The sequence below is a fragment of the Myotis nattereri genome (assembly GCF_964212035.1).
Source record: "Myotis nattereri genome assembly, chromosome: 2".
Lineage (NCBI taxonomy): Eukaryota > Metazoa > Chordata > Mammalia > Chiroptera > Vespertilionidae > Myotis > Myotis nattereri.
Window position 1 is genome coordinate 194,827,221 of NC_138076.1, and position 21,141 is coordinate 194,848,361.

At 49.0% G+C, this 21,141-nt stretch overlaps 3 protein-coding genes across 5 annotated transcripts in view; 1 reads left to right on the forward strand and 2 right to left on the reverse strand.

Moving 5' to 3' along the window:
• Positions 1–21,141, forward strand: part of VAMP1 (vesicle associated membrane protein 1) — a 53,442-nt gene that overhangs the window by 7,217 nt on the left and 25,084 nt on the right. The window lies entirely within an intron of this gene.
• Positions 454–8,967, reverse strand: TAPBPL (TAP binding protein like). Of its 3 annotated transcripts, none has more exons than XM_081084218.1 (7): positions 8,491–8,967; positions 7,533–7,748; positions 7,123–7,395; positions 4,179–4,517; positions 3,292–3,594; positions 1,783–1,869; positions 454–1,584 (listed from the first exon to the last, which is right to left on the reverse strand). In XM_081084218.1, the coding sequence occupies exons 1-7, from the start codon at positions 8,552–8,554 to the stop codon at positions 1,505–1,507; spliced, it is 1,362 nt and encodes a 453-aa protein (XP_080940344.1). In that variant the 5' UTR covers positions 8,555–8,967; the 3' UTR covers positions 454–1,504. The 3 variants fall into 3 exon arrangements, with proteins under 3 accessions (XP_080940344.1, XP_080940343.1, XP_080940345.1); XM_081084217.1 differs by having other exon boundaries at positions 7,533–7,751; positions 8,491–8,714; XM_081084219.1 differs by having other exon boundaries at positions 4,179–4,473; positions 7,247–7,395; positions 7,533–7,751; positions 8,491–8,711.
• On the reverse strand, positions 8,737–13,385 carry CD27 (CD27 molecule). Its single transcript, XM_081084222.1, has 6 exons — positions 12,921–13,385; positions 12,615–12,746; positions 10,516–10,689; positions 10,223–10,309; positions 9,851–9,970; positions 8,737–9,594 (listed from the first exon to the last, which is right to left on the reverse strand). Exons 1-6 carry the CDS (start codon positions 13,054–13,056, stop codon positions 9,470–9,472), a joined length of 774 nt encoding a protein of 257 aa, XP_080940348.1. The 5' UTR covers positions 13,057–13,385; the 3' UTR covers positions 8,737–9,469.

Genomic DNA, 21,141 nt, shown 5'->3' on the forward strand with positions numbered 1-21,141 from the left:
TCTCCTCTGGGCTCCTCTCTGCCTAATGCAGGGGGTCACCGCTGGAGAAGAGCCACCACTGTCCTCGATGTGTCCCAGGCCTGGAGCAAATTCGCCCTCTTAGCCCACCCACCGTTGTCACAGGAATTGTTTCCTGGGTGTCTGTCCCTCTGAGGCTCACCAGATATAGTTGGCTTTGTTCTTTTGGAGATGTCAGCCCTTCTACTTTCTTTCTCATCCCACTGTGTACCCTCTTTTGTGTCTTTGCTGTCCCCTTTCCCTCCTGCCACCCATGTGCATGAGCAAATGTGCAACTAAACCCTGGGACTTTGCAGTCAAATGAAGCTGAGCTTCCCAGATCCCCTTCGGTTTGCCATGAGACGATGTGGGGTTTCCACTGTGTGTCTGTCATCACCTCTTTGTCTTTTTCCCTAACCTCAATCTCATACGTGTATAGAATAATAATTGTACTTCACCAAAGGCACGTGGCATATTTACCAATGTCATGTATTCTAAACAAAGGCGCAAAAAATATAAATTCCTAACTACACTGACTTGGGTGTTGTTTGGGTTGGAGTAACTGAGCAGAGAGGGGGAGACGGGGAGTGTTGCTTCTTTCTAGTAGTCTGATGTTGCTGTAGGCCGGAAGGGCTGGCTTATGTGTGTCAGATGGTCTTCGGAGATTAAAGCTCTGTGTTGGCAAAGGAAGTGGTCTCTGCTCTCAGCACTCATGCCTGACGCAACCCAACTCTTCAGGTGCCAGTGAGAGGAAGTGACAACAGGAAGTTGAGTGAGGATCTCACACTGATAAACAGCTGCAGGTTTTCTCAGACATTTCCTATCTACCTCCTTCCTTCCTGGGGAGTTCCACTGTATGGACTAGCAGATTTTAGAAATGAATAAAAAAAATCTCTCCCTGGCAGCTGAGTCGTGTGAGGAGTAGGGATGAGGAGTTGTAGGTATCCTGAAGTGACCAGCAACTGTCTAAGGAGCAGAACCTAGTTACAGCTCCAGGTTACACAGAGCAATTGAGACGGGCCCTGGGGCTGCCTTCGAGGGCCTTTATTTCACACCTGGAACACTTTGCAGCAAGGCCCGGGACACAGCTCAGTTGGGTCCAACACGGGAAGATAGGAAAGTGGAAAAGCTTTGCCGCCAAGGACCCAAGAGGCTTTTATTTGGACAGAGTTCAGTATTTGTGTGTGGCGGCCCAACCTCTGTCCCTTTGTCCCACTGCCCCTCACTTGCTCCTTTCTTAATTTCTTCCCGTTTTCTGTCCCTGCCACTGCACCTCAAATCTGGTTCCTGCTTTAACTTCCACCCAGACCTTCCTGATGCCTCCTGTCCTGTTTACCCAGGCAAAGCCCAGACGGCACCCACGGCATCTCCTCCCTGACGCAGGGGGAAGGCAGAGTCCTGCGCATGCTCAGAGCCAGTGCCCCAGTGATCTGTGCTTTCTTCCTGCTTTTCTCGGGGTATTTTTGAGCTTTGAGGCTTGGCTTAGAGTCCTTCTGGGAGAACGTGACTACTCTTTCTTTTTACTCGGAGGCAGGAGGGTGGTTTCCCAGAGGGCCTCGGAGTCTTGGCAGACCTTGGATGAGGTAGCTAGGAGAGAACAAGAGGGAGTGAGGTTGGTTTCAGCTGTGGTAACCCCCAAAGCTGTGGGCTGTGGTGAGGGGGGGGGGGGCTGGCTGGAACGTGGGATGCTTGGGCTTCATCCCTGGTCTGGGTGGGGAGGTGGTTAGCGGAGGCTGGTCTGTAAGTGAGGTGGGTCGGGCAGAGCTGAGGGCATTGGACTCTTACCTTTCCATCTCTGTAGTCCCAGGTACAGCAGTGCAAGGAGGAAGAGGGTGCTGGCAAAAAGGACTCCAAAGGCCACAGTTCTCTGCTCTGTAGGTGAGAAGAGTGCAGGCAGGAATCAGTGCGCAGGAACCAGCTCAGCCCGCGCCAGCAGGACAAAGGGGTGTGTGTGAGTGTGTGAGTCCCCGTGTGGGGAGCTCTTATCAAGAGTTCTGTTCTCACCCAGGAACTGGGCACACAGTAGCATTTGTACTTGCTCAAGGTTGTTGGATGTTTGTGTGTTTCTCCACACAGAATTCCTACCGTTTCCCACCTCAGGACAACATTTTTTTTTATTTTATTGCTTTGCAAGAGAAATTTAAGTTAGATAGCGGTTGGCAGTTAAACTAGGATTTTATAAATAGCTGGAGAATGATGTGAGCTGAGACAAAACCCCAGTCTCAAATAATAATGCCCAGTGCTCCTGGATGTTTGCATTCTAGGTACTGATTCTTTCCTGTTTAAAAATTTTACATAATATTCTGTGGCTTCAGGATGAAGTTCCAGCTTGAAGGCCCATCATTATCAGCCCACTAGCCCTGGTCAGCATGCCCAATGGTTAGAGCATTGGCTTGCACACCAGAGGGTTATGGGTTCAATTCGCTGTCAAGGGCACATACCTCGGTTGCAGGTTAGTTCCCCAGCTCCAGTTGGGAGTGGGAGGCAACCCCAATCTCTCTTCTCTCCTCCTTGCTCTCACCCCTCCTTTCCACTCTCTCTACAAATCAATGGAAAAACATATCTTCACACCACAGGTGCGGATGAAAAAGAAAAAGTGTCAGCCCACTAATAGCAGTGGAGGGTTTGAGGTTCTAGTGTAATCAGGCTGCCTGTTTTTTCACACTTCACCTTTTACCATTTACTAGGTCGGTGACCTTGGGCAAATTACTTAACATCTGAAGTGCCAGTTCACTCATTAATACAATGGGAGTCATGCTAAGACATGTGATCATACATCTAAGTGCTTAGCATAGTGCTCAATTCATGTCAATGCTCAGTAAATACAATTACTTCTCAAGCTTAAGGCCACTTCCCAGTTTTCCCACACACTCTCGGCTCTAGCTGTGCAGTTCCCCGAGTGCTCTTTAGGCTGCGTTATACTTGGCCTTCATACATGTCATTCTTTCTGTCTTGGTGTTTCCTTGCCCCTCGAGCTAGCTAACTTGGTTTTCATGCCCTCCCCCTTCCCAGGTCATCTTCCCTGCCTGCTTAGTCGGTCCCTCCAACTGGACTAAGCTCCTTAAGGGTAGGATCAGGAGTTATCCAGCCTTCATTTCCAGCACACCACCTGGTGCCCTGGCACCTGGGGCATACTGAAGTCTCAGGATGGGGGTGGCAGCTATGGAGGCTGCTGCCCTGGAAAGAAGCTGAGACTGTGAAATGAACATAGTGTGGTGGGAAGCAGAGCAAGACCAAAGATGAGCTGGAGGTAGGAGAGCCACAAGCCCAGGGTAGAGGTGGGCACCCCAGTACCTGGTGGGGCAGCCCAGGTGCTGGTCACAATGGGCTCATCCAGGGAGATGTGGGTGACCCGACAGGTGTAAGTGGCACCAGCAGAGCCAGGTTCCGCCGTCAGGGAGGAGGAGATGCTGTAGGTGCCCTCTGCGCTTTGCCGGAGGCTGGAGAAGGCGGCATCAGAGATTGGGACTGGGGCTCCACCCAGTTCCTCTCGGGTCCACGTCACAGTCACGTCCAGAGGATAATAGCCAACGATGTTGCAGATGAGAGTGGGTGGCAGAGCTTCATTTGCCAAGCCCAGTCGTACTTTGGGAGAAGCTGGAAGAAAGAATGATATTCCGAGGGGTCAATGGGACAACAGAGAAGCCTAAAGCCTTCTCTCCCTGCTGAGAGTGAGCTAGGATGTGGAGGCTGAAGTTTCATCCTCAGTGGAGTGCCAAGGGGCGGTGAGGAGTCCACCCTGGATGCAGGCCATAAAGGAGTACATCTTCCACAGGTAATTGGAAGACGCTAGTAAAACCAACTAACGGCTGGCTTGCTTCTTATCATCACTATAAGCAGTGACTTGAAAGGGTATCAGTGATGAAACCCTCTTCTCAATCAGGGCCACTCCCACTGTGCCTCCTGGGCTTGCTCTGCTCCTTTAGGGAGTGTGATTGGAGGCAGCCAGCAGGGCAGGGCAACCGGATCCTGGGCTGGAAAATTTCCGATGGACTTATCCCGAAGTGTGACAGAAGACAGTCTGATGCCCTCTGCACCTCTAGGGCGGAGATGGCATTTAGGTTGTGGGAATGCAGTCTGCCTCTCAGGAAATGCCCTTGTAGTTGGACTCCACTATGGAAAACACTCCCAATAAGCATATCCCTTTCCCTCTCCCCCAGAGAAATGAGTTCTGGCCTCACCTTGGACATGGAGCTGGATGATTTGTTGAGCTTGGTACAGAGAGGTGGTGATCTGGCAAATGTAGGTTCCCTCGTCCTTCAGAGTGAGGCTGGGTAGCGTGAGGGAGGCATCCCCGGCCAGGAGGAGCTGCTCAGGCTCCAGGGTAGCGCCCTCTCGCTTGGCCTGCCCCTGCCCTGTGGTCCAGCTGTACACCAGCTGGCCGCTGCCTTTATGCTGCAGCCGCCACTCCACTCTGGTGAGGTCCAAGCCTGGCGTCATGGAGAAGCCACAGTGCAGGGAGGCTGAGGACCCCCGCTGGAAAATCAGGGATGGGGTTTGTGTTGTCACCTGGAACTCCACTGTGGTGAGAGAAAGAGGGGGATGTGCTCGGCTGCCACTTGAGACCACCTGATCTGAGCCGTGGGCATGTTGTGGGTACACATCTGCCCCTCCCTCCTTTCTTGGACAGTGAGGGCGGTTAGGCTCATTTCCCAAACAGATGGAACCACAAAAAAGGGGGCTCTAGAACCACATGATTTCACTCACATGTGGAATATAAAACTGAAACTTACGAACACAAACAGCAGCGTGGTGGTTGCCAGAGGGAGGGGGGTGGGGGAGGAAAAGGGGTCCAAATGTGAGGTGACAGGAGAAGATGTGACTTTGGATGGTGGGTACATGGTGCTAGAGACAGACTTTGTAAGTTAGTCACCCACACATGAAACCTGTATGTTCATGTTGACTAATGTCACTCCAATAAAATTTTATTAAAAAACAAAACAAACAACAACAACAAAAAAGAAGTGGGCTCTGGGAAGGCAGTGTGACACACAAGCTGATCTTAACTATTTTGGAGTCGCCCCCGTATAATCTGAGGAAAGCTGTTGGCCTCTTACCAGGAAGATACACATGCAAAATGGTGGGTTACTGTTGGCTCTTGGGTAAGACCCACGGGAGCAGATAAAACATTTTGGAAGCCTGATTCTTCCATGTGGCCGCTCTGTGGCCTTGGACAAGTCTCTTAGTGTTGCCAAGCTCCCCTGCCGGAGGCAAGGCTGCTGTGAAGTCTAAGTAGGAGTAAGAATTTAAAAAGTGCACTGTACGCCCAGCCGCTGTGGCTCAGTTGGTTGGGAATCGTCCTGTGCATGGTTGCCGGTTCAATTCCTGGTGGGGGCACATACCTGGGTTGTGGGTTCAATCCCCGGTCAGGGCATGTACGGAAGGTAACCGATCGATGTTCCTCTCTCACATCGCTGTTTCTCTCTCGCTCCCTCTCTAAGCATGAGGATTAAAAACTAAAATAAAAAGCACGCAGTAGTATTTGTGCCAGACATGCTAAACCTAAATCTAATGAGGAAAACAATCAGGCAGTGGGATATGCTAGCAGACAAGGGCCTAGGCCAGGGGTGGGCAAACTTTTTTACTTGAGGGCCACAATGGGTTCTTAAACTGGACCGGAGGGCCGGAACAAAAGCATGGATGGAGTGTTTGTGTGAACTAATATAAATTCAAAGTAAACATCATTACATAAAAGGGTACGGTCTTTTCTTTGAATAGTTTTATTCATTTCAAACGGGCCGGATCCGGCCCGCGGGCCGTAGTTTGCCCACGCCTGGCCTAGGCTCTTCAAAGACGTCAGGGCTATGAAAGAGCGTTCTGGAGTAAAGGAGCCTAAAGGCACAAGACAGCGAAATGCGTGTGTGGTCCTTGCTTGAATCCTGGACTCTACAAGAACCAGAGAGCTACAAAGGACATTATTGGGGTAATTGGAGAAGTTTGAATTTGGACTTCATACTCGACGGTATTATTGTTATCAATTTTTAAATATTGACCTTAAGTATGATGCTCAGTGGTGTAGCAAGGGGGACTGCCCTGGCAAATACGTTCTTAAATTCTTGACACACTGTACCCCCTTATTGTCTGCACCATGGTAGACCACCCCACCTTGGTTTGCTGAGGTGCTGGTTCTGTGATGATGGAGGATATCCCTGTTTTTAGTTATAAACCAAATGCTATAAACCACATGCTATACATGGCAGTATTTGGGGTGAAGTACTGGGATTTCTGCAGCTTTTAATTTGTTCAGCAATATCTATAATGAGAATTCAGTTGATGGGACCTAGGTGTACGACATACAGGTGTTCATTACATTATTCTTTCACCTTTTGTAGGCTTAAAATATCCCAAAATAAAAAGAGACTATCTAGCTATACCAGGACTATGAGGACTCCTCTTTTCTGGTGTAGCAGGATACACTTAGGTTGGACCACAGAAAGGTCGAATGTTCTGGGGCTTTCTAAGGATAGGTGGGTAGCTCTCTAATCTTTGGACTTGGTTGTCTCCTTTTGGAGGTAAAATAGTAGATTTAATGAACTCTGGAGAAACTTATCCTCATGTCCTCAATTCCCTGCGCCCTCTGGGATGTGCTGGAGAAGGCAGGAACTGGGTTTTACTAATAATATTAATAAGGGGCAACGAACAAATTCCGAATCCCTGTGCTTTGCTCTCGTCAAACACCAGACCAGGATGGCTTTTCACTGGGAGAAAACTGGTGCTTGGCCCAGTAAGCCTACTTCGAACAGCAGACATGGATAGAGCACCACATGTCATTTCCTCAGGCAAAACCGTGAGGAGATAGTTATCCCCGTTTTGGACCTTTCGAAAGAAAGGACTGAGGTCGAGGGGACACTTTGAGATGACATGTGGATGGAGGTGGACTTGTTCCCTCCCTTCTATTTCTTGCCCAGCCGGCGTGGCTCAGTGGTTGAGCGTTGACCTATGAACCGGGAGGTCACAGTTTGATTCCCTGTCAGGGCACATGCCTGAGTTGCGGGCTTGATCCCCAGTGTGGGGCCTGCAGGAGGCAGCTGATCAATGATTCTCATCATTGATTCTATCTCTCCCTCTCTGAACTCAATACAAATATATTAAAACAAAACTTTCTGCTACTTTTCATTTTCTTACCTGTAGTCAGCACAGTCCCCTGGGGGCCCAGGGGCAGGTTCAGCGTGGGGGGCATGACAGCCCTGTTCTCGGCATCCCTGAGAGCCTTCATCAGGATGGAGACCCTGGGTCCCCCTCCAGAGACCTGCAAGTTGGTGATGAACCAAGCTGCTGTCTCAACAGCCGCCTCTTGTCTGGCCTGGAGAAAATAGCGGGAGATCTCGCAGGTCACCTCCTCCTCGCTGCAGTCAGCATGGAGCAAGGCCTCTGCGTGGGGAATCTGCACCGGACTCACTGCGGGAGAAGGGCGGGCGGCACAGGGTGGACTGGATTGAGGACATGGGAAGCAGATGCAGGTGGGCGCACCGGGAACTGGGCTGTTCCAATGGAGGGAGCCCAGCAGGACTGGGACACGGGGTGGAGGCTCTTACCTGAGGCCTCAAAGGTAACAGGTGGGTTGTCTTTGGACAGTGTGCTCACTTGGAAGTCGGTGAAGCCTTCCAGGGAGCCATCATCCAGCACTGGCACCTGCTTCAGCACCAGCAGGGCCTTCACCATGTTCTTATCGCTGGCAAAGCCTCCATGGTACTTGCCTTCCTCCACCAAGAAGCAGTCCAAGACCACGTCCACGGCCCGCCACTGCCTTTCTGCTGCAGGGAAAAGAGTGGGCTGCAGCCACACCCTCCCGCCCAGAAAGTTACTTCTGTGCCCACTCCCTGCCCCAGCTGCGGAGTCACTAGGGGTAAAGGTTGTGTTCCAGGGGCCCAGCTGTCTCTGTCCCTATCTTGTCACCCCCCAGGCCAGCTTTCTGGGAAGCACCTGCCTTTCCAGGTACTTCTTGATGCGAGTGATTTAAAGTCCTGGGTTTGCCTTGCTCCGACGGGTTTATGCTTTTACTTTCATTTCCAACCATCGAATGAAAGCTATTTTCAGGAAAAGGAGTTCTCAGCAAAAGCAAATAAGTGAGCAGCATTGCCAGGGGGAGAGGCGACAGGCCATCATGCAGCCCAGGGTGTTGGCAGCCATCTTCTCTACTTGCCAGCCGACAGCAGGTCTGCTCTGCTTTCTGCCCCAACATGTGGCCTTCCCCTCCCACCTCCCGATCACCTTCCTGGTGACTTCCTAGCTGGGGACCCTTTCTCTTCCGAAGGTGTCCCCTCTCCCAAGGACAACGCTCCCACCACATTCACCGTGAAGGCCCCTCTTTCTCATTTGGCTTTTCCTCCCGGGCCTCTGCCTCTCTCCCCAGCACAACTGGTTCCATTGTCAGCCACTGAGCCTTTCCCCCTTGGGCTTAGAAGCGATTGGCTCCTCTCCCCTGTGTAATCCGGAGGGTGGCTGTCCGCAGCTTCCCTGGCCTCACACTTCCCTCCAGCCTATCCCACTCACCCGTGTCCACGGCAGCTCCGGACAGAGCCAAGCAGAGCAGCAGCCACCAGCCCTCTGTGCCCATGGGGGCTGCTCTCAGGCCCCCTCCGCTGCCCGTCTCCACCGGCTCCCCGCTGGCAAGGTCCCAGCTGGAGAAGAGGGGTCTCTCTCAACGCTCCTTTCAATACTCCTTGGTGGCCAACGGCTCGTGAGTTTCTCTCCTGTCCTCCGCCTACGTCTCTTTCACTTTCACTTTGAGGAAGTGCCACTGCGGCTGCCTTCGCCTCTGGGTGAAGCCATTTCTTGCTGGTGCCAGAGTCCTGTTCACTGTTCTCCTCTCCAGCCCACTGCCCACCCCCGTCATCCTCTGGCGATTTCAAGACCTGACTGCGTGCACCCTTCTGCTCCCCACCCGCCCCAAGAAAGTGGAGCTGTAGGGAAAGGGAGGAGGGAGGAGGAAGGGAGAGACCGAAGCTAGAAGCAGGAACCCCCGGAGTCTGGGAACCTTTTCTCATTTTCTGTTGGTGCCACACCTCCTCCCTCCCCTGCTGGGCAGGCCCCAACAGCAGACCGCAGGGGAGAGGGCTCCTCCCTCCGATCCCTGAAGGAGATGAGGCTGGGAGTGGCCTATGTCGTGAGTGGAATTTCAGAGAGGCGGCATGTGTCTGTCTGTCACTTTATTCTGCTGAGTTTCTAAATACAGCACGTGGGGCTTTCCTGGGCTTCAGTGTATTTTACAGCTGGAACCCCAGCCCTCGTCCAGCACGGAGGTGAAGCTGGCTGGGCCAGGACACATCCCGCTTCCCACCCCCCACCTCCCGCTGTCCTTGTCACGCCAGTCTCAAAAGGTACTTTCTCAAGTCTGCACACAGGAAAGGGCCCTGCCAGGGCATGGTACTGAATTTGCGCTTGCTGGGTCTCATTGCCTCTGGCTGGGCAGTGGGCCGAGGTGGAGGCCAGGCCTTTTCTGCAGTGATGACCCCCTCTGGGGAGTGCCGGCTCAGAGGTAGGAAGCAGGCTCAGGCTTTCGGTAATCCTCCTGGACGGGGATGGCTTCGCCTTCCTCCTCCCTGGGACAGCTGTAGGGACAAGGCTCAGCAGGCGCCGCGGGACTTTCTCCTTTGTCTGCAGAAGCAGAAGCAGATGACTCTTGGCCAGTGGTCAGGGGAGGAGGCGAAGGAAGAGGAGATAAGCAAAGCAGGAAAGCTTGGGGAGGGCTGTCAGGAGGACCTCAGCTAAGAGGAGAGGAGGACGAGGCAGGAGCCAGGTGGGTACAGATGGAGCGAGGGAGGCTTCCAGGACATCCCAGGCATGGGTGGCAGGGCTGCGGAGGTGGGGTGGGGTCAGAAACAGGACTGGAGACCTGTATTTTGTCTCTTACTTAGTCCATTTTTTCTTCGTTGATGGAGGAACAGGGCTCCGCCCATGGTGAAAACAAGGAACATTCCAGACAGGATCACGAAGATTCTGATGCACTCTGAGTTGCATAGGAACCTCTGGGCTGTGATAGGCAGGGGCCAGACAAGGGTTTGGGAGACGGGCCCAGCCCTAGACGCCTTTCACCCCCGCCCTCCCCTCATCTTTGCCTCTCTCCTCCCGGCCTTCCTCTCCTCCCCCCCATCATTGGACCAAGTCCTCTCTTCATCCCTAGACTCTGCTCCTCCTCCTCTCCTCCCCACTCCTGGGAGCTGGCTTCTCTCTTGGACTCTCCCATATATATTCTCTTGGAGTGGAGAAGGTGGAGAAAACTCACCTGGCCATTGAGTCGAGAGAGCTGGGGCAGGCAGCCTGAGGTCAGCCAGAGTTTGCATGTGCCTGGCTGTCCTGGCCTCCAGCAACTCTGGGAAAACAGACATAGGGTGAGCAACAGCAGGGACCCTGCAGGGAAAGACCAGGCTGAAGGCCTAGAGGCCTGGGAAGAGTTGGATGAGATGGAAAAGCAGAGACAAGCCGACCAGGCAACTCATGTTGGGGGGTGAGCTCAGACGGGGTGCTACTTGAAGTGACCCTTACCCCAAACTGGACAAAGAGTTCCCTGGAACTTACTTTTGGTGTAAGGTAAGTGGGTGGGTTGTGGGCCGGGGGCCGATGATAGATGAGGGGTCAGCGTGGGGGTTCTAGCAGGATCACACTCGGTACACTCCTTGTCCTTGCACTCCCAGCCTGTGGGGCAGGTACACACGGCATTGGCGGTGGGGGTGCAGTTTCGAATGAGATGACCTGGAGACAGAGGGGGCGGGAGGAATACAAGACACTCAGGCCTCAGAGACCTGCAAGCCCCCCTTGCTTAATCCTCTCCCCCAGGCCCACCCCACCCACACAGAGGCTGGCCTCTCTCTCACCACCACCCAGTCCCTTTGCCATTAGTATTATTGTTATTAAGAAAAAGAAACTTGGACCTTTTAGAAAATTCATGGTTCAGAAAGAGACACTATGAAGAGTAGAAACAGTGAGATTTTTACAATTGGATTATAGAATAGAGAAGTTTGGTACCAGTTGGTCTCACAAATATAACCAGCAGCAGGTTAAACAGAAGATGACCAGTGATCATGCAGCTGTTTGTCCAAAAGAAGGGAAGGGCTAAAGAAGGGGCTGGGCCTGCTGGCCTGGCTCGGCGGTTGAGCATCCACCTACGGACCAGGAGATCACAGTTCAATTCCCTGTGAGGCCACATACCCGGGTTGTGGATGTGCAGGAGGCAGCCAATCAATGAGTCTCATCATTGATGTTTCTCTCTCTCTCCTTTCCTCTCTGAAATCAATAAAAATGTATATTCAAAAAAAAAGAAGGGGCTGGGATTGGGTAAAAATGGATGAAATGCCATTGTTTTCAGTGATGAGTATCCAGAGATCTGGAGGGTTTTTTCCCACCAGGTGTAACATGTGCACAAAATTCTAGGCTATCTGGTACTTCTCCATCTTACAGATGGGAATACTGAGGTCGAAGAGGACCAAACTCATTCAGTCTCCTCCCTCCCAGGCCAGGCCCCTCCACGCCCCTGCTCCGTCCAGCAGCCAGGTGCTGCCGGAGTGCTTTGAGGAACCTATGGGCTGTGTCTCATAGAGAGAAGGATCATGGGTTGGGCTGGGCTGGAACATAGCGAAGGGAACACAGGCTGGCTCAGTGCTGGGAGAAGGCTTTCTGGTGGGGCCTGCAGAGGGACTGGGGCAGGTTTTGAATTTTAAAAGTCCAACCCTGCTGGGGTTGCTGTCAAGAAGAGAAAAACGGCTGTTAACGGTCACATTTTTAAGTTACGTGGACTGGGGAACGCTTCTTGTGTATGCAAGATGTTGCTGTTTGATTCGCAATGGCAAAACCTTTTTTTTTTTTTTTAAAGTTTATCATTTTTTTTTTAAAAAAATATATTTTATTGATTTTTTTACAGAGAGGAAGGGAGAGAGAGATAGAGAGTCAGAAACATCGATGGGAGAGAAACATCGATCAGCCGCCTCCTGCACATCTCCTACTGGGGATGTGCCCGCAACCCAGGTACATGCCCTTGACCGGAATCGAACCTGGGACCTTTCAGTCCGCAGGCCGACGCTCTATCCACTGAGCCAAACCGGTTTCGGCGGCAAAACCTTTTTTATTTAGTTAATTTTTTAAAGAACACAGTGTTAAAAGCCCAGTGAGACCAAACACATTTTAAAGGCAAGTAGTGGAATAGCTCAGCTAAGTCGTCCGTCCTCACAAGTGTCGTGCCGCAGGGCACCTGTTCAAAGGGTCCCCGTTAAAACCTGCCACTCCTTGTGCACTGGCATCTCCTCATTCCTGAAATCCCAGCTACTGTGGAGGAATAATAAAAGGATTCCGAACACAGCCACAGATATTACACTTCCTACTTTAAAAAAATAAAAGAAATTACGAAATTTCATTTGTGTGTGTGTGGCTGAAATCAGGGGTTCTAGAGCCACTTCCTCTTTTTTAGTGTCTTGATGCCAACCATGGATCCGTTCTCAGCGGTCCCTCGGATTTTGCCTACTCTTTCCCTAAACACTCGAGTTCTCATCACATCAGCATCCCCGCTCCCCGGTGCCCCATTTCCCCAGCATTGGCTCCCTTGCCCTAGCCTTGAACTCTACCCCCTCTTTGCTCCTCCACACCCAGCTCTGCCACCTTGCTCCCCGGATGCTTGCCCATCTCACCGGAGTGACAGTGCCGACAGCTCTCGCAGTGGGGCCGGGTGTTGTGGTCTGGGGAGAAGGAGACCCCCGGTATACACGGTTCACACTGAGCAGCCGCTCTCTGCTGGTCGCAGTGCTTCTTGAGGAACGTTCCTGTGAGCAGAGGTCCAGGGTCAAGGCTGCTTCTCTGCCCTTTGCAAGGTGGTGCCTTGGGCACTGCAGGATTCCTCCCCCTGCCGGAGCGCAGACTCCCGTTCTGCTTCTCTTCCCCCCAATCCCAGTCCTCTCCCACACTCAGCCTGCCCCTGGCAAGGCGTCCTCTCTTACCTGGCTCACACATCTGGCAGCACAGTTTCTTCTGAGCCCGGTAGTGGTTCTCTGGGCAGCTATTGGGGGCTGGGGTAGCTGAGAGCCCTGCCAGAGCCCCCAGAACCCACAGCCAGCAGGAAGGTGGCCAGGCCATGGCTCCTGCCCGGGAAGCTAACTGCTGGCCTCTACACTGGGCGCCCTTTCCTCCTCTTTGCACCTCCTGGGCAGCAGCTGCGGGTCTCCGTGTAGTCCTGCTTCAGGTGGCAAGCTACCTTTTGATGGCAGTTGAAGCTCTACTGTGACTGTTTTTTTTTTGTTGTTGTTTGTTTGTCTTTTCAGCAGCAACCTCTTACTCCTCCACCCTTTTTGCGTGCTGGGTGCTGGGGAGAGTGGTTAAAGGGCAAACTCTGTCAGAAGACCTGCTGCTCTTCAAAGTCACCCCCCTCCTCCCCCCCAACATGCAGCTTCTCCGTTTCCGTCTCTGCTTGGTGCCCGTGAAGAATGTAACCCATGTACGCCCGCCTCTTTTATACGGCGTTGAGCATGCAGTCACCCGCCTCTCATTCACACACTTGTACTCAAAGGTGCCCACATTACGGCCCTGTTCACAGCGTACAAGCTAATTGGCACGTCCCTTCTCCCCTCTCCGCAGAGGATAAGTTAATTTTTTTCACAGAGATAAGCAATGCAGAGAAGGAAGGGGAACAGGAACTGAGGATCTGAAACAGGGTCAGGTGAATTTTAGAACTGAGAAGTTTTCAGGTTTGGGGAAGGAACTAGCACCACAAGACACCTTCACGTGGCTGGGGTAGCAATCGCAGTCCAGTGCAGCATTTCTGCAGCAGGACGGTTGACTATTCATGCTAAGTGGGGTGAATAATGGCCATGACTAGCCTTGGTTTTATGGCCAAAAGAGTTTGTGATGGAAGCGTTAAAATGGCATCCAAGGGACGTAAACCTCTGTCATGCTCTCCGCTAGGAGATCACACATGACCTCATTTAGTGTTCCTGCCAGTCTGTGATACAGGTATCACCCACTGCCCATCTGTCCTTCCCTCCTCACCCCACTAGCACCTTCATCTTCCCCTTGCCACCTCTGACTGTGTCAGTCGCTGAAGTCCTGGAGCCCCCAGGGCCTCTCCCCCATAAGCCTTGGGCACTGAGGTTAAAGGTCCATGCCTGTGAGTCATCTCGTCCCTACTTCTATGGTTTGGGGAATATTGGACATAGCTGGACTTTCCCCGCTCAGTTCTAGGAACTTATGGGTCAGAGGGCTGTCCCCTCCTTTTTCCCTGAGGAATGAGGTGTGGGTGCCTCATTTCTCTAGGGCCCCTAGAGTCTAGGCTATTTTTCACTCAGGGGCTTTGCAGTTGTTTTCACAGGTCTTGTAAAATGTCACACCCCTGTGATTTCACTTGCTATATTGGTTCTCTGTCTTACTCTTTCATTTCCTTTCTCTTCATTTTTTCCATCCCCTTGCCCTTCCCCGACCCCCTCTAGTCTTCAGGTGGTCCTGTCTACTATGGGTGTGATTTGAATAGCTACTTATGCAAAAACCTTCATTTTCACTGTTGGGCAGGGTGCCTGAATTCCCATCTCAGAATGTTAACTTTGGGATCTGAGGATTTTGCGGTCGCTAACAGTCCTGCCCCATTCTCAGGTGATGGTCAATTTCTCTACTGTTGATCTTCAACATCAAGGAGGCCATGGAGAGGTGGGATCCTGTGCGGATGGACGTGACCCCAGAGGAATGATGAATTGGGGACTTTTAAGGAGAAACTTGCCGCAGGGGGACTTGGAGGAGACAGAAGACTAACAACCTTGACTAGACCCTGAGCTGCTCACTCACATGAGTCTGTGTTCTCTGTGCCAAGGCCCATGTCCCCTCTTCTACTCATCACTTCTCTGTGGGGGAGAGGGCAAGAGAAGGGTCTGCCTGGCTCTCCTGGAGCACCCCTGGTTGGGAGAAGGAGAGCCACGTTTCTAGACCTTACTATTCTCCTGCCTTCTGTGATGCAAAAGTTGCATCAACTTTTGGTGAGCATTAGCCTGTCCTAGGCTGGCTTCCTGGACAGTCTACAGGCTCTGAAAGTGCAACCTGCTGATCTTTCCCTCAAAATCTTCCATCACCTCTTTTTCTTTGGGGTTCAGCTCCCCACTGTTGTCTGGCACAGGTATGTGGTGTTTTTCAACAACTCCCTCCTTTTCTTACATCTTCAGAGACAGACCCACCGAAGCCTCTCTTTTGATGACTTTCATTACTTTTGAGGGGTCTTGACCAAACCCTCAGTTGGGCTGTTTCCTTAACCTTTGCCCTACCACAGGTCCTAAATTTGGGATACAGTCCTTTCTTGAATTTTCCTATAAACCAGCTGTAAACAGAAGGTTGTTAGGTGTGGCAACATTTTTACAGAAGTTTTATATATCATAAGGATACCACTTAAAATAGTATTTTGCATATTCCTGTTCTTTTTTTTTTTTTTTAGATTTTTTAAAATTACAGATGACATACATTATTATATTAGTTTCAGGTGTATACCCCGGTGATTAGACATTACATAACTTATATATGATCATCCCAATAAATTTCGCACCCATCTGGCACCATACATAGTTATTAGAATACTATTGACTATATTCTCTATGCTGTACTTTACAACCCCATGACTATTCTGTAACAATCAATTTGTACTTCTTAATCCTTTCACCTTTTTCATCCAACCCCCCAACCCTTTCCCATCTGGCAACCACAAAATGTTTTCTGTATCTATGAGTCTGTTTCTGTTCTGCTTGTTTATTTTATTTTTTAGATTCAATTGTTAATAGATATGTATTTATTGCCTTTTTGTTCATATTTCTCCTCCTCCCCCCCCCCCTCCTCCTCCTCCTCCTCTTCATCCTCCTCCTCCTCACCCTTAACATTTCATGGTGATGGATTCTTTTAGCTTTTTCTTGTCTGGGAAGCTCTTAATCTGCCCTTCAATTCCAAATAATAGCTTTGCTGGCTAGAGTAATCTTGGTTCCTTGCTTTTCATCACTTTGAATATGTCTTGCCAGTCCCTTCTGGTCTGCAAAGTTTCTGTTGAGAAATCAGCCGACAGTCTTATGGGAGCTCCCTAGCGGGTAACTAACTGCTTTTCTCTTGCTGCTTTTAAGATTCTCTCTTTGTCTTTAACTTTTGGCATTTTAATTATGATGTGCCTTAGTGTGGTTCTCTTTGGGTTTATCTTGTTGGGGAGTCTATGCGCTTCCTTGACCTGGATGTCTATTTTCTTCAGTAAGTTAGGGAAGTTTTCTGTCATTATTTTTTCAAATAGATTTTTAATTTATTGCTTTCTCTCTTCTCCTTCTGGCACCCCCATGATGCGAATGTTCGTACACTTTAAGTTGACCCAGAGGTTCTTATACTACCCTCATTTTTAAAAATTCTTCTCTCTCTCTCTCTCTCTCTCTCTCTCTCTCTCTCTCTTCTTGGGTGTTTTCTGCTTCCTTATCTTCCCAATTTCTGATTTGATTCTCTGCTTGCATATTTTTGTTCTTAATGGTCCTTTCCACCCCTGAGATTGATCAGTGGTCTAGTTACCCTACAAAGCAGTAAAGGCACTGGCCATCTTGCTGACACCTCTCTCCTCTCCTCCCTCCATTTTTTTGGTCCCAGATTAACTTTCAGAAATATGTCAGGCATCATATCTCATCTCTCTTAAGCCCCTAAACCCAAAATCAATCTTGGCTCTTTATAAATCAATAACCAGAATCAAAGTACTCCATGGAATTAAACTCTCTTCAAGATGTTTCCTTAGAAGGAAATTTTGTTATATTACATAGATGTCAGAAATCACTGTTTGTGATCCTTATCAACCAAACCCTTTAGTTTTTTAGCCTTCTTTGTCTCTCACTCCATTTCTTATTTCTCCATTCCCGTTTTCTTTGATGACTCCAGCCTCTCCCCCACTGCTTTAGAGCCTCCTTCCCAGAGAGCCTTTAGAGAACAGCTGGGCAGGAAAGTTGGGTGGACTGATTAACAAGGGTCTGGTTACTCATGTCCCCATTCTGTAATTTGCATTCCTGGGGCTCCCCAGTCTGGGTCTCAGGGGGACTCTGCTGTGGGCATTTCTTTCCATCTCTGATCACTTTCAGCCACAGCTCCTAGTATCTCCTAGCATGTAAGGCACTCACTATATATTAGATGGTCCAGTCTTAGCCTTGTTCCTTGACGGTTCTATCCACAATTATAAAATTGAAATTTCAGGGATCCCAGGCCACATTGACCTCCTAAATTCTACTTCTCATTCACTTGACAAGTATTTGTTGCACATCCATTCGTTCCAGGTACCAATTAAGTAATAGGACACAAAGGTGAAAAAAAATAAACACGTGATTTCTGCCCTCATGGAGTTGAGACAACAGTGAGAGAGTCAGACACTGATAAAATAACCTCACAAGACAAATGTAAAGTTATTAGTAATGGTCATTATTCAGCACCATGAAGGGGAGAGTCAGGGTGCAATATAGGTGCCTGACCATTAATAGGGGGGTTCAGTGCTTCAACCAGGAAGCAAAGTTTAACTGAGAGATGTGCGGATCTGACAGCTCTCACCTCTGGAAAATTGTTTCTTCCTTTGGTTTCTAGATATCACCCTATTCTTCCTTTGACCACTTCTATTCTTTGATCAATGATAAATTTTCTCATATACAGATTTTACAAATTAGGGATGATCTGTTCCTTCAAGGCCTGGAGTGTGTGTGTGTGTGTGTGTGTGTGTGTGTGTGTGTATTTTGAGTGTAGATTTTTTCACTGCTGATTATTCTAGAGTCAGTTTCAGTAGGTTATATTTTACCAGAAAACTGTCTATTGAATTTGTTTCATATTAATGGGCATAAATGTTTAAAGTTATCATAGGATCTGCAGTTATTTCCCCCTTTTCACTCCCAATATTATTTATTTATAATTTTCTCATTTTTTCTTGATACATTTTGCCAGAAATATGTCTAATTTATTAATTGCTTCAAAGAACCACCTTTTGATTTTGTGTTTCCTTATTATTTCCTTCTTCTCTGTTTTATTTTACACTTTGATCTAATTTTTAAAAATATATATTTTATTGATTTTTACAGAGAGGAAGGGAGAGGGATAGAGAGTTAGAAACATCGATGAGAGAGAAACATCGATCAGCTACCTCCTGCATACTCCCCACTGGGAATGTGCCCACAACCAAGGTACATGCCCTTGACCAGAATCAAACCTGGGACCCTTGAGTTCGCAGGCCGATGCTCTATCTGCGGAGCCAAACCAGTAAGGGCTTGATCTAATTTTTAAATTATTTTCTTTCTTTTACTGTCCTTAGGTTTATTCTGCATTATTTTTCTAACTTCTTGAATTGGATGCTTGGTTCATTAATTAAATTTTTTCTTTTGAATATATGCATTTAAGGCCATAAACTTCCCTCTAAGAACTACTTTAGTTACATCTCATAAGTTTTGCTGTATTGTGTTTTTATTATTGTCCATTTTTCTTTTTTCCCATTATATTATTATTATTTTAAGTATTCTTTTAAAATATATGTTTTTATTCATCTGAGAGAGAGAGGAAGGGAGAGGGAGAGAGAAAGAGAAACATGGATCAACTATATCCTGCATGCTCCCTACTGGGGATTGAGTCTGCAACCCAAGCATGTACCATTGACCAGGAATCAAACCGAAGACCTCTGGTTGCATGGGACAATGCTCAACCAATTGAGCCACACCGGCCAGGGCAAATACTCTTTTTTTTTTTTTTTTTTTTTGGTTTCTTTGTTAATCCTCACCCAAGGATATTTTTTCCATTAATATTTTTAGAGAGAGTGGAAAGGAGGGGGGTACGGGCGGGGAGAGAGAGAGAGAGAGAACATTGATTTGTTGTTCCACCCATTTATGCATTTATTCATTGGTTGATTCTTGTATGTGCCTTGACTGGGGATCAAACCCGCAACCTTGGCATATTGGGACAATGCTCTAATCAACTGAGCTGCCTGGCCAGGGCATTAAAATGATATTTATTTATTTATTTATTTATTTATTTATTTATTTATTTATTTATAAATTTCCCTTACATGTTTCCAGCTTATGTAGGAGGATGTCCTTTCTAATTTCCTGGCTGATGGGGCCCAAGGTTTTCCTCTTTGGACCGATGTGGGGTTAAAACCTCAGCCCCTAGGTGACCAGAGGCCCTCAGTGGCTATTTATGCACTTACCCCAGTCATGTCCAGTTCTGCATGCTTCTCTGGCACCTAGGATTCCCCTTTCTTTGTTGAGAGCTCCTCTCTCTTTTTCTTTTAAAAAAAACTTTATTGTTGAAGGTATTACATATGTCCTCTTTTGTCCCCCATTGACCCTTCTAGGCCTTGATCACTCTATTGTCTGTGTCCATGGGTTATGCATCTATATGCATACAAGTTCTTTGGTTGATCACTTCCCACCCACCCACCCTCCCCCACCTTCCCTCTGAGATTCTGCATTCTGTTCTATGCTTCTATGTCTTTGGATCTGTTTTGTTCATCAGTTTATTTTGTTCATTAGAATCCACATATGAGTGAGATCATGTGAGACTTGTCTTTCTCTGATTGGCTTATTTCGCTTAGCATGATACTCTCCAGGTCCTTCCAGAGAGTTTAACTCTTCATGTAAAAGAATGTTATGTAGCATTTCAAGACCTTTGTTGCAGAAGTTAGAAGTCCCATTTCACAGGGTGCTCTGTGACCTTCTTCCTAAGCACTCTTTCTTATTTAGAGCTTGTTGAGTATCCTGATTTTACGTGGTATGTGGTTTAAAGAAGTAATTCTGGTTTAAGGTAAAGCTAATTTCTGAAATCAGACATTATATAAATAGACCCATGGATGGTTTGACTGCTCAGGTTTTCTGTCAGTCATGTAGCCAGTGAAGGACAAAACCAGGAAAGGGAAATTCTCAAAGATGCCCGGGCAAGGGGAGAAAGAGTGAGGGTCCTGGGTACCAAACCCACTGAGACACAAGGATCTCGGGGTAGGTGGACAGAGTATCGCTTTCAGAATCACCCAGATTGGTGGTCCACAGGCATCTCCTCCAGTTATTACCCGGACCTTCTTGGGCGAGTCCTAAAACCTCTCTGAACTGAGTCTGTGTCCACTATAACGTACTATGCAGCATGTTGGGAGAATTATGGGTAACTATGTAAATAAAATGGCTTGCCTCGTTTGGGTACTCAATAAATGCTCATTTCTGCCTTCCCTTTCTTGGTGTTTGAGGCTGCAAGTTCCAAGAAATGGGGTTGAAGGAACACACAGTCTATTCAACTGGAAAATAAGCCAAAGGAGCATGAAAGAGACAGAACAACTCGCTAAACTGAGCAAGCTGTGCATGGGCACTAGGTCTATTATACTATTCAGAGTCAGAGCATTCTTTATAATGCAGAAACGTGATTTTGCAAGGGGTACGGGATATTTTCTCTTACAGTGGACTCCTGGGCCCTAGCATTTCCTACTTGCTCTTTTCATGAGTGATTCCTTTTGCCTACCCAAATTAGTAAAGATTGTATACAGTGACATTCCCTGCAGGGGGTAGGCAACTCTGATTTCTCCAAACTTACACTGAGTCTAAAGCACTGTGACTTCTGTGAATAACTTGCCTTTATTTCCCCTTCTAGCCTCCAAGGCTGTCATTTGAGCCCTAACTCTCTTTTTTTTTTAAAAAAAATTTTTTTTTATTGATTTCAGAGAGGAAGGGAGAGGGAGAGATAGAAACATCGATGATGAGAGAGAATCATTGATTGGCTGCCTCCTACACGCCCCACACTGGAGATGGAGCCTGCAACCTGGGCATATGCCCTGACCAGGAATCGAACCATGACCTCCTGGTTCATAAGTGGACACTCAACCACTGAACCACACCCATTGGGCTTACCCACCTCTTTTATACCTAAGACTAGAGGCCTGTTGCATGAAGAGATTCACGCAATAGGCCTTCCTTTCCCCTGTCTGCTGGCACCGGTTTGCCTCTAGCACCCGGGGCCCAGGCCTTCACTCTGGCCGAGTTCTGGCCGGAGCCGGCCCCGGAAACGTCAGGCCTCGCTGCTCCTCCGGCCCCGAAAACATCAGGCCTCGCTGCTCCACTGGCCCTGGAAACGTCAGGCCTCGCTGCTCTGCCAGCCCCAGGGCCATGAGGCCTTGCTGCTCTGCCGGCTCCAGAAATGTCAGGCCTCGCTCCTCCACCGGCCCTGGGCCGTCAG